Source organism: Parasteatoda tepidariorum, chromosome 1, assembly GCF_043381705.1.
Source record: "Parasteatoda tepidariorum isolate YZ-2023 chromosome 1, CAS_Ptep_4.0, whole genome shotgun sequence".
NCBI lineage: Eukaryota > Metazoa > Arthropoda > Arachnida > Araneae > Theridiidae > Parasteatoda > Parasteatoda tepidariorum.
In genome coordinates, this window is record NC_092204.1 from 40,760,532 (window position 1) to 40,772,936 (window position 12,405).

The following is a 12,405-nucleotide window of genomic DNA, read 5'->3' on the forward strand; positions in this document are numbered from 1 at the left end:
GAACCACATAGGATTGCGATTGGTACTAGATGCTGTCACCTCACTAATTTCAGGTCGTGATTTTTTCTCAAAGTAATTAAAAATTGTTAAATTCTTGCGTTTAGACATCCTAAAGATCCAAGAACAGCAAAAATATATACATATATATTGGCACAGAAATATCCGCTAATCTACGATCTCAAAGTTTCGAGCTGGAATAAATAACTTCAACGAGCACAGTATCTCCAAAACAAAACAGATTTAGTGACGAACTCCAAAAGACAAGTGGCAGAGATAACTCTTAGTCTGACTAACTAACTCCATTGTACTCCGTTCCCCCTTTCATATAATTTTTTTTACCGCATCTACAAAACTCTCGAATTGTCTCAAAGACGACAGAACGTCTAGGATTCCAGACCTCGCGAATGCCAGCCAGTCTCGAAAACTATCGCGACTGGCAGGACAAAAAGGAACCAGCGATCGGGGCTCGTCCGTAACAGTATCACTTGAATTTGGTTTCAAAAGTACAACCCTATTATAGTAAATGTTTTTTCAGTATTCTGAGAAATACCGTGAGAAAAAAAAGTTGGCATAAAGCAAATAAAAATATATAGTTTTAAAAAATAATAGCCAGCATAATTCCTACTAAAATTTTCATTTCTGTCTGTATTATTTTGTAAATTCACTTTGTCTGAGCTCAAGGGGGGGGGGGTGTTTAAACCCCTAACCCCCCCCCTTGCGTACGCCCCTGGAATAGTAAAATATATCGTCTTAAGACTTTACTTCCCTACTGAACATATCTAAAAATTTTGTTTAGAATGAACAATCAGTCAATTTTTGATTTTGTCAGATAGCTAAGTTACCTGTTAATCGAGCTCAAAACACAAAATCTCAATATATGCCTCAAAGGGCCTTCCTCTTTGCTCTAAATATAAACAAAAACCGATTAGAAACGTGCAGAAAGTCTTCTTTTTCCCTCAAAACAGTGCTTGTTACATAATCGAATCAGTTGAACTCAGTAGCCCCCATCCCCCCCCCCAAAGCTCTTGGGCGCATTCTTGGGCAAATTCTAAATCCCCCCCCCCAAACTATTCGTTTTATTTAGTGTAAAAATTCCCCCCTCCCCAAGCTTTAAGTGGGCGCATGGTGCGCCCACCTCCCCCCCCTGGTGGGGGCCCCTGGTTGAACTTCTTTCCGGGAAGTATCTAAATTGTGATGGCATATATTTGGATCATTCTCAGGGAAGTTTCCGAGACCGTCGTCAATAGCTTATTGTGAAAATCTAGTGCTGCTTAAGTAAAAGGAACCATGTACAAGTGAACTTCTTTCTCGGAAGGTACCATGTTCAAGTGAACTTCTATCAGTGTTAATATTTGCCTCAATATGAGGCAAAGATTAATACTAAAAACGAATCAGTTCAGAAGCTCTGTCTCATTATTGTTTGCCTCATCCTGGAAAGGGTTAAAACCATGAACCAGACGTATCGCATTTGAGTTTCAATTTTTCCTGAAATTGTCTGTCAAATAAAGTAGCTTGTCATTATGACTGGATATTTTATTTATTTATTTAATTTTTGCATGTAAACGAGAATCTGATTGGCGAATTTTTCACAGGCGTTTAAAACGTTGCAAGCAGCGGGAATAGCCTTTTCTGCAATTGACTTTCTGTCGAAGGAAGTTAAATACTTGATTGGTGAAATGGATGGTGTTTTCAATAGAAATGTAAACAATAACAATCTCGAGCTTGGCACCTACTCTAGTTCCGGTTAAAAAGTTTGCAGCTGCTTACTACATGTAAGTNAATTTAGTAGGAACAACACAACCTGTGACGTAGGCTATATTATACCCAATTGTGATGGCATATATTTGGATCATCCTCAGGGAAGTTTCCAAGACCGTCGTCAATAGCTTATTGCGAAAATCTAGTGCTGCTTAAGTAAAAGGTACCATGTACAAGTGAACTTCTTTCTCGGAAGGTTCCACGTTCAAGTGAACTTCCTTCAGTGTTAATATTTGCCTCAATATGAGGCAAATATTAATACTAAAAACGAATCAGTTCAGAAGCTCTGTCTCATTCTTGTTTGCCTCATCCTGGAAAGGGTTAAAACCATGAACCACGTATCGCATTTGAGTTTCAATTTTTCCTAAAATTGTCTGTCAAATATGTTTTCCTAAAGAAAAAAGTAGCTTGTCATTGTGACTGGATATTTAATTTATTTATTTAATTTTTGCATGTAAACGAGAATCTGATTGGCGAGTTTTTCACAGGCGTTTAAAACATTGCAAGCAGCGGGAATAGCCTCTTCAGCAATTGACCCTCTGTCAAAGGAAGTTAAATACTTGATTGGTGAAATATATTCTCTAGTGAAAAATTCACCAATCAGGTCCTCCATTTCCCTTGGATGGGATCGAAAGTGGGTAAATCGCTTTCGCAAACCCGTGTATTAAAATAATAAGCCTTTTAAACGATTACAATTATTCGTTGAGTTTGTTTAATTGTTATCATACCTATATTCCCGCCAAATTCTTTTTATTTGCTTTCCCTTATTTATTGTTTAACATTAAACTTCTGCAAATTCGTTTTTATGTTTTAGTTTGCTTAAGTTCATTTTAAAATGCCGTCGAGGGACTACACTGAAGATAAAAGTAACTATTTTCAATTAACCTGTATTAAAATATGGTTTCTTTTTTTCTTTAATATTTATTTCCTTATATTTTCTTTGTACATATATTCTGTGTTTCATATGTGAAGTAAATTATATTATATCACGAGAGGTCTGTCTTGGTTTTTTTCAGACTTACCAATTTTGTGAAAATTTAGACGTAATTTATGAAAATAGAAAATTATATTAAAGGTTCAACACAAAAATATGGCGAAATTAGAAAATATTTTCAAAAGTTGTCACTGCAAATAAAAATCGTTTATGACTGGTAAATTTCGATATATATTTGCTCAAAAACAATTTTGCTATTGTAAAATTTTGGGTGTAAAATTGTATCCATATTTAAAAACTATGAAAATCATTTTCTATAGTTAAATTTCAACTTGAATGCAATAAAAACATACATTTGACAGTACTAGCACTAAAAGTTATCTTTATTATGTGAAAGGGAAAAGTTCTATTGCAAATCGAGATTCTTAATTAACCCCGGGTTTGTCTTTTTTATGGGGATACAACAACAAAATTTTAAGAAGCAGGGGGGGAGAATCTTAGAAAGTATTTTATAAAGTACTTTCCTAAAGTATAATTTGTGAAGGTACCGCTGAAAGGTAGTAAATTTGTCCTGGGCAGACCCCTTATCATAATATAATAATAATTAGTATTACATATATATGAAAATTCCTATCTAAACTTAACAAATTTGTTTGTTTTTTTAGCGAAAATACAGTCTTTTCTAGCAAGTTTCGCATCTTATGATGATAAAGGCAACAAAAGCCTGAAGTATGGGTTACAACTAGTGAGTAGAATTCTGTCTTCGTTTATTATCATTATTACTGTAATAATATTAACGTTTTAAAATTTGTGTATGTGGATTATGATATGAGCATTTCTTACGATTTCCTTACTTATTTAGTATTTCGTTTCATTTCTGCATAGTAGCTTTACATTGCATTCAATTCTAAATAACGGTTTTTTATTAATCATTCGCGTATCATTCTTTGTACATATATTTAGTCTCTAACTTCATTTTTAATGAAAAGTTTTTTTACTACTTTGAAATGCATTTTTAAAATTGAAAACAATAAGCCTATAAGGTTCATAACAAAGTATAACTTCTTTTATGTAATGATTTTGTTTGCGAGTATTTTGTTTGTTCCCACCAGCTACTGCCGCTTAAGAGATTTTAATCTTGCTAAATTTATTTAAAAAACTGTGTTGAGGTTTGACTAAGTATGGTTATGAGTTATACCCTTCTAAGATTCTTCTTTTTGCACTGCTTGCTTCTAAACTGCAATTATTATGGCGTAAATACTGATTTGGAAATCTTCTCTCAAATTTTTCTTATATTCGGTACAACATATTTTCTATTTAAAATTATCATTTATTTTAAAGCCCTGTGGCAAAACTATGGCGACATTGTCGTAGTTCTTGCAGAAAGATTTTTTCTTTGGGAAATAAAAAATTTTATTTTTCTTTTCTACAGAAATTTTCAAAAGATTTTATTTTTTCTTCAGAATTATATTCAAAGATGCCTTGCTCTTTTGCGCATTGGAGTGGAAAAAAATGCTTTTGATTTTTCTATTTTCATTTGAGAATAATGAAGTAAAAAAATAACAAATTTATCTTTAGAAATTTTCTTTCTATTTTTTTTTTGTGCTGTTATTACAATTGATTTCAACATAGCTTTTAAAATCTGATATTTTTAATGCGATATTATTTTTTAACACAACTGAATTCTGAAATGAAGACACACAGTTTAGTAACCCCTTTATGAAGAATCCAATTCGCCTGATTATGTCCTCGATCTTTTTTTTTTGGTAGTTACTACTGCTACAGATTTTGCAATTTTTATTATTTTTTTAATGTGATGATAAATTACAAAATGTTGAAAAAGAAATAGTGTGTTAATACTTAATCCCGTACAAAATGCGAGAATATCACCCACAATATTAGAGTAAAAAAAATATTACCTACATATTCAATTAAAAAAAGATTTTATTAATCCAATTTATTTTTTTTTTCTTTGACATTGTCACTTCTGTTACATTAAGTTAGTAACATATATATTTGTTATTTTTATAAGTAACTTACGGAAAGATATTAGTATTAGAGAGGTATGTCACAGAAAACCTGAACAAATTCTGCCACTAGGTTTTGAAGTTAGGGTGCTTTAATGTTAAATTTTTGAGGGGCACAAAATGTACACCTACCATATAATAGTTCTATCACAATTTGACATTTGAGATAAGAATCTTTCCCAATAGCTGTAGTTTTATAGGTTCATTCATTTTTTGTCTTATAATTTCTAATTCCAACATTTTCTTAAATTAGGTATCACATATGCAATTTTAAATTACCATTTATTTTGCAGTTATCAGTATTTTTAAAGTTTAATATTTGAGAGGCAAACAAAATATACTTACTATTTTTTCTATCAAAATTTGACGTATGAAAATAAAGCTTCTTCCATCTACACTTGCCAAAACTTATAGCTTGTTTATGTTTTATCTAAATTAAAATCCACAACATGTATATATGTCATAGCATTTTTACATCTTACATCACATATTGGCAATGAAACAGCTATCTTCACTTTCCTAAAACATTAAACAAAGCTAAGAACATTAACATACCAGTATTTTCTTGTGCCCTTCAATAATTCTATTAAAGCAAAGCCTTTTGTTTACTTTCTTTTATTCATTCACAATCTTGCCATGCCATGTTCTCCATCTATCTCTTTGATGTCATCTTCTCTTCTTTAAAAAAAAAAAAGATAACAAACTACGCATGCTCCTGCAAAACCAGTTTTTCCTCATTCTTAATAAGTTTTAAAAAAACAAACTTGTAAAATTTTTTAGAAAACAAAGCTTTTTCTCTGATTTTCGTTGTCATTTTACCGCACAACGCCAAAAAAATAATAATAAACTGTTTCCTTCTTGAGGTTACTATTCATAGGCTTCAGGTATTTCAACCAAATGTTTAACCTTGAAGGAAGACTGAATTGTTGTAACTGCTGTCTAATCCAAGTAGAAGTAAAATCAAATTTTCTTCAATCAGTTGTCTGAACTGACAAACGTAAGTTTACTCAAGATGGTCTGATATCGTGTCACAGTGAACACTACTGGAGTGGTTTAAACCCTTTCTTATATCAATGACTTACTTTAATAGATGTAATACTTTTTTATTGCATTATACTATGTTTTTTATTATTTTAATTTAATATCAACTTTTTTCTGAATTATCCTGTATATGTTTTCCTATAGACGCAGCTTGCTCATCGTGATCAGGTTGTGATTACTGTTGATCTTGATGATGTTGAAGAGATGTTTCTTGATTTAGCAGATGCTATTTTAAATAATGGCCGACGTTACACTGCATTATTTGCTGATGTTATCCAAGAAATGCTTCCTAATTACAAGATTAGGGAGGTTAGTTATCTTGCACTAAATACTGTAAAGTGATTTATCCTTTTGTTACTTAAATGTTTTACCAATAAATGGCCAAGGTTTTTTTAAATTTTTTTTATTTATGTATGTGATGTTTTCAGAACTGTTATGAAGTCAGCTTATTAAGTAAATAATTAGAAATTTAAAAAAAAAACTTACTAATTAATAGTTACTTTAGTAAATAGAAAAAAATATAGTTGACGAAACATATAGGTGGTAGATCATTGAAGATAAAATGACTAAATACTAATGTTTATAATTAATATTTGCTTTGATAAATTTGAAAAATAAGTATTGTATAATTGGGATTCTGTAGAGGAAATAATTTCTATCTTAAAGGGTTTTGTGTGACAAAAAGTTTGGAAGCCATTGAGCTAGATACTATTAATACTTAAATCAATAATCTCAAGGAACTAAAGCTGTAAGATATTCCCTGATTAAATTTCATTTGCATATTTTTGATCAAGTAATACTATTAAATTAATGCTTATCTGTTGCTCATTTATCTTTTAATTACCACTTAACAGTGTTCTAATTAGCTTTCAACTTACCCTGCGTTTCTTTAATTCTATATTGCACGCCCGATTAACAACGATGTCGTTATCATTCCATCTCGAGATTTTTCAAATTTCGATGTACTTGATATCACACGCAATTTACGTGTGTAAGTTATCACTTTTATTCGTGGCAATCACAATTATTTCGTCGAAGCTTTTCGATTGTGTTTCAGCTAGATATTTCCACTTAGTTTTTCAAGCTCCAATGTTTTTAATATGATAGTGTTTTGAATTTGTGCTGTCTTTTTTTTCTGCATTCTATTGTTCCAAATTATCTCTAGTTCATTTCAATGAGGATATCGGATTTAAGTTATCTCTTGTGGTGCACTTGATGATCAAAATTCCGTTTTCTGAACTTTTTTCAGCAATTATTGATCTTTCCCTTTTTTATACCTTTTCTACATCTTCTTTCAAATTCTGATAATTTTTTTATTATTATACTCACAAACTATTAACTTGAGTAATCACAGTATTCCATTATGAATCCGAGTCGTTTTCTTATCTTCTTTCCTGCAATTGTTACACTGAAATTTACAGCTAAAACTTAAGTTATTAATGTCTTTAAAAATCTAGTTTCTTACATAAATATTTTTATTAATTTTGTTAGAAATTAAATTAAGGTTTTTAACATTATTGCAATTGTTAAAAAAAAGTTTTTAAAAAATCAGAAAAGGAAATATTTATTTTCAATTCATGTGCTGTTAAAATCTTTAAATAAATCAAATTATGTCAAAATGTACAAAAATTTTAGTTTGGAATTCTCATGTACCATAAACCTTGATTTTTTTTTGTTGAAGGAAAAAAATTTTGTTCATTCTCCTCCCAGCCCTCTTCAAATTTTTGAAATGGAATCATAATCTGAACCTTTGCATCTAGGCTTTTAGATCTTGTTTGTGCAAATGTTTGGAATTGTTAATGAACTCTGTTATTGTTAATTTATTATATTTATTATTATTAATAATAATTTATGAAATTATTTATTCATTTATGATAAAGGTCTTGTTTTATTGAACTGTGAAGTATAATAAATTCTGTAAATCAGAAAAGTATTTATTTTCTAAACTCTAACAAATGTGGATAAATCTAATGTTCCCATTGTAAAACTAAATTATTGCATTTTTGCTCTATTTAGTCTTAAATTAAGCTTACTTGGTGTAATTTTAATGACATTTTCTCCTAGTTACATGATAATTTTATTTCTTAATTTTGTAGGTTCCTGCTAAGGATGTATTGGATGTTTATATAAAACAGAGGTTAAAGCTTGAGAGTAGATTTCATGAAGAAGGAGAATATCGTGACCCTAAGAATAGATATCCCCCTGAACTCTTGAGACGATTGTGAGCATAATCAATAATATTTCAAATTGTATATAGTATGTAGTACTAAGGAAAAGGGCAAAATATGATAAATGTCTATTTTTATTCCATTATGAAATGAGTGTTTATTATTATGAATGTCTGTTATGAAAACCATTATGTTCTGTTAAAATTTAAGTTTTCAGCCTTACAAATTTTTATGGCAATTTGTTACTTTATTAAGAACAAGCATAATAAATTAATGGAGTAACTTCATAAGTATGTAGTAAAAGTTTTATTAAACTGATATTTTTATTGTTGTAAATTATGCAGAAATTTAAGAAATTGTAAGTTTAATTGTTAAGGTTTAAAGTTACAAAACAAAATTATAAGCAAGATATAAACAAAAACTTTTATGACAGTCATTTTTTTAATTGCCATCTGAACAATTAATTTTGGACATCATTATTTTTAAAAAAAAAAAATTTTAAATAAACTCTTGATGATAATGCTGCTGATCTGTGTATTAAATTGTTTAGACTTAAAAGCATTTAAATTATCAATGTCTAAATTATAAGATTATTATTTCAGTGAGGTTTGTTTCAAGAACAAAAGCGCCATCGAAAATCTTTCTGTGCGAGATGTTAAGGCTGAACATATTGGAAAACTTATAACTGTTAGAGGAATTGTTACTAGATGCACTGAAGTTAAACCAATGATCGTTGTATCCACTTACACTTGTGATCAGTGCGGTTCTGAAACAATCAAAGCGGTAAATATGATTTTGTTTTTTCAATGCAATAATGATAACTCATATTTAATTTTAAGTAGTAGTTTTTTTTTTTTTTTAATAAGAATTTATACTTGTTAAATTGTGGTAGAAATGGGCTAGCACTTAAGAGTTTTATGTTTTGTATTCATATGTATGTGTTTTCATATATGCTGTGTGTGTATGTATATACACACAATACAAGGTCCCATATCTGGATGTTGGTTTACAGGAAGGGTCTCTTTTTCAGACATTTTTTAACAGAATCTGAAAAAACATAACTCTTTTCCTTTTAATTTTCTATTTTATTTTGCCACCTGCTAAAAAAAGTATGCAGAAATTGGGTTCCCTGTTTTTCCGCTTCTTTATGATTTTTACCAGACATCCAATTTTTGTTCGATTTTGATAAAGTTTCCGCTGGGATGTGGGACAAAAGTTAAATATTATGGAAGCAAATTACGGCATTTCACTGCAACGCAAAAAAGAATTGCACATTTTTCTCACGTCTCCCATAAAAGGGTCATTACTGCCAAGAATGGCACACTCAATTNCACCAAAAAAAAAAAATATTAGGAAATAATCTTAAAAAGAAGAAAAAACGATGAAGTAATACAGTAATGATTATTTCTAAAATGATGGTACGGTAAACATCTTTCAAAAAAGAAAGAAAAATCCTAAAATCTTATGAGGAAAAATTTTTTTTTTTAAAAAATGGCGGGAAAATTTATTGAATTTCGTTCCGGTATTTTGGTTTTCCGGTTTTCTGATTTCCGGATAATGGGTTCTGTACTGTAATAAAAATCTAAATGTATTTTGCTTTTTGTCATTTTGTTAAAAATTAATTTCCTTTTTTTTGTTTGTTCGGAGTTAAAAAAGGCAAAATTACTCTTGATTGATGATAATGCTGCTGATCTGTGTATTAAATTGTTTAGACTTAATAGCATTTAAATGATCAATGACTAAATTGTACGATTATTATTTCAGTGAGGTTTGTTTCAAGAACAAAAGCGCCATTGAAAATCTTTCTGTGCGAGATGTAAAGGCTGAACATATTGGAAAACTTATAACTGTTAGAGGAATTGTTACTAGATGCACTGAAGTTAAACCAATGATAGTTGTATCCACTTACACTTGTGATCAGTGCGGTTCTGAAACAATCAAAGCGGTAAATATGATTATTTTGTTTTTCCAATGATATAATGTTAACTCATATTTAATTTTAAGTAGTAGTTTTTTTTTCTTTCTTTAAATACAAATTTATACTTGTTAAATTGTGGTAGAAATAGGCTAGCACTTAAGAGTTTTATGTTTTATATTCATATGTATGTGTTTTCATATGCTGTGTATGTATGTATGTATATACACACCATACAAGGTCCCATATCTGGACGTTGGTTTACGGGAAGGGTCTCTTTTTCATACATTTTTTAACAGAATCTAAATAAACACAACTCTTTTCCTTCTTTTAATTTTTTTATTTTATTTTGCCACCTGGGTTCCCAGTTTTTCCGCTTCTTTATGGCTTTTACCAGGCTTCCAATTTTTGTTCGATTTTGTTAAATTTTGCACTGGGATGTGGGGAAAAAATTAAATATTACGGAAGCAAATTACGGCATTTCACTGCAACGTGAAAAAGAATTGCGCATTTTTCTTATGTCTCCCATAAGAGGGTCATTACCGCCAGGAATGGCACACTCAATTTCAGAGTGCAAAAAATTTTAAATTTTGGAAAAATTGCAGATTTTGGATAAAGTTGCAACTAAAGCATGTCATCAAGTGATTATTCAAAAGCATTATTCAGAATTCACACATTGGAATAATATTACGTTGAAAATGAAATTAAAATTTTAATAACTAATTGGAAATTCCAAACAGTTGAAAATACGTTCAACAAAGCAACAGAGACGATAAAATCATCAGAAATCAAAATGCTTTACAAATGAACGATCAAATCCTGTGTGCAGTTGTGAAAATCTATAGAAGTAACTTATGAAAATGCGATTGTAAATCCATGTGTGGTTGCAGGTAAATTGTCAATACTTGAGTACAAATTGCTCGAGTCAATATATGTCTAACGGAAATAATATTGTATTAAAACATTGATATTTTATAAAGCAAGTGAAAATCTGTTTGAATAATTACCAAAACAAAAAGATCTTCAAAACCACGCGCATTCACTGTGGAATTTGTTAGACTATGAATTTCAATGAACAAGGTTCGAGTAAGAGTCATAGATCACGAGTTCGAAAAACCTCTGAAGGAGGGAGTTCGAACATTTAAAAATAGTTTAAAGACAGAATTTGCATAGTATTAATTTTGAGTGTGTAAGTACCCTCATTATGCAACTGTTATTATGTATATATATATAACAAATCAATATTGGATTTGGAGTTTTGTTTCGTTTGATTTTCATGACTGTATATATTGAATTCGTTACCTCATGTTATGTAGAGGATTGTTTCTCCTTTATGATGTTTAAGTTAAGTTATGATTTTTCTTGCTTAATAAAATTTATGATTAGTTAAAAGATGACTTTTTCATTATGCTTGCTGGGCATTTTCCACAACGCACTAAACTCTGCCAGCAAGGTTATGGGCCATGCCTGCCCAGCTTAGTTAAGCTTTTGTCGTCTTTAGAAGCAAGTTTATTATAACGCTACTGGGGCCGTTTAGATAGATTGGAGATGGCCGAAAATGACAGCAGCTCCATATTGGGATTTACAAAGCTAAACAGTTTCAATTACAGTAGTTGGAAAATAAATATGAAAGTATTACTCATCGATAAAGGCTCTTGGGAATTTGTTGGTGGTACAGAGAAGCCATTACCAACTGATGCAACAGACAGAGACTTACGCTCTTATGAAATGCGAAAAGCTAGAAGTTACTCTACTATATTCCAAGGAATTGATGAGCAGTTTCAACCGCTGATAGCCGACACAGAGGACGGAAAGACAGCGTGGACTATTTTGAAGGAAAACTTTGAACCTACCTCCCGAGCACGGTTAGCCGGACTTATTGATGAATTCTTTGAATTGAAGTTTGATCCAGAGAAGGAGACTATTGGCATTTTCTGCAAGTTAGTAAATGAAAAAAGGAAACAGATTCATGACGCAGGTTTTGAAATGCCAGAAAAGCTCACATGTTTCCAATTAATTAGAAGATTGCCAGCAGATTATGACAACTTAGTTCAAATGCTTTATCGACTAGAAGATAAAGATTTTTCGATTTCTAATGTTGAAAAGGAGCTCCTAATCGAATCTGGAAGGATACAACAAAAGCAGAAAGACAGAGGAGAGGACATAGTCGCCGATGCTTATACTACTTCATCTACTAGAAAGCAAGCCTATCGGAAGTTGAATGGAAATAAAAGCAGTGGTCGCGTCCTGGGCAATGATACAACAACAACAATTATGTGTTCCTACTGCAATAAGAAAGGACATAGTGCGGAAAGATGTTTCCTGAAGAAGAAAACCACGAAACGGAATTCTAAAACTCAAGATTCCAAGGAAACTTTTTACAGTGATTTGACTACGATAAGAGATGCTGAAATTCGCCAAAGGAAAGACAAGCAGTTTGTTGAATTCCTGATTGACACTGCCAGCACAGCTCACTTCTGTACACAAAGAGACTACTTTAGTAACTTCAAGACTTTGAATCCTAGTCAAGTACTTGTTGGAGATAAAAATAGTAAGTCTGAT

The 12,405-nt window shown here is 30.9% G+C and overlaps 1 protein-coding gene across 2 annotated transcripts in view; it reads left to right on the forward strand.

Moving 5' to 3' along the window:
* The first annotated feature begins 2,361 nt into the window (after positions 1–2,361).
* Positions 2,362–12,405, forward strand: part of LOC107446628 (minichromosome maintenance 7) — a 24,353-nt gene continuing 14,309 nt past the window's right edge. Inside the window, exons 1-5 of one of the 2 annotated variants that reach the window (XM_043038925.2) lie at positions 2,362–2,624; positions 3,358–3,437; positions 5,905–6,069; positions 7,857–7,981; positions 9,693–9,873. In XM_043038925.2, the coding sequence (XP_042894859.2) occupies positions 2,594–2,624; positions 3,358–3,437; positions 5,905–6,069; positions 7,857–7,981; positions 9,693–9,873 (582 nt within the window). In that variant the 5' untranslated portion in view covers positions 2,362–2,593. Of the gene's footprint in view, positions 2,625–3,357; positions 3,438–5,904; positions 6,070–7,856; positions 7,982–8,530; positions 8,712–9,692; positions 9,874–12,405 lie in introns of both variants that reach the window. The other variant, XM_043038926.2, reaches the window with a different exon arrangement.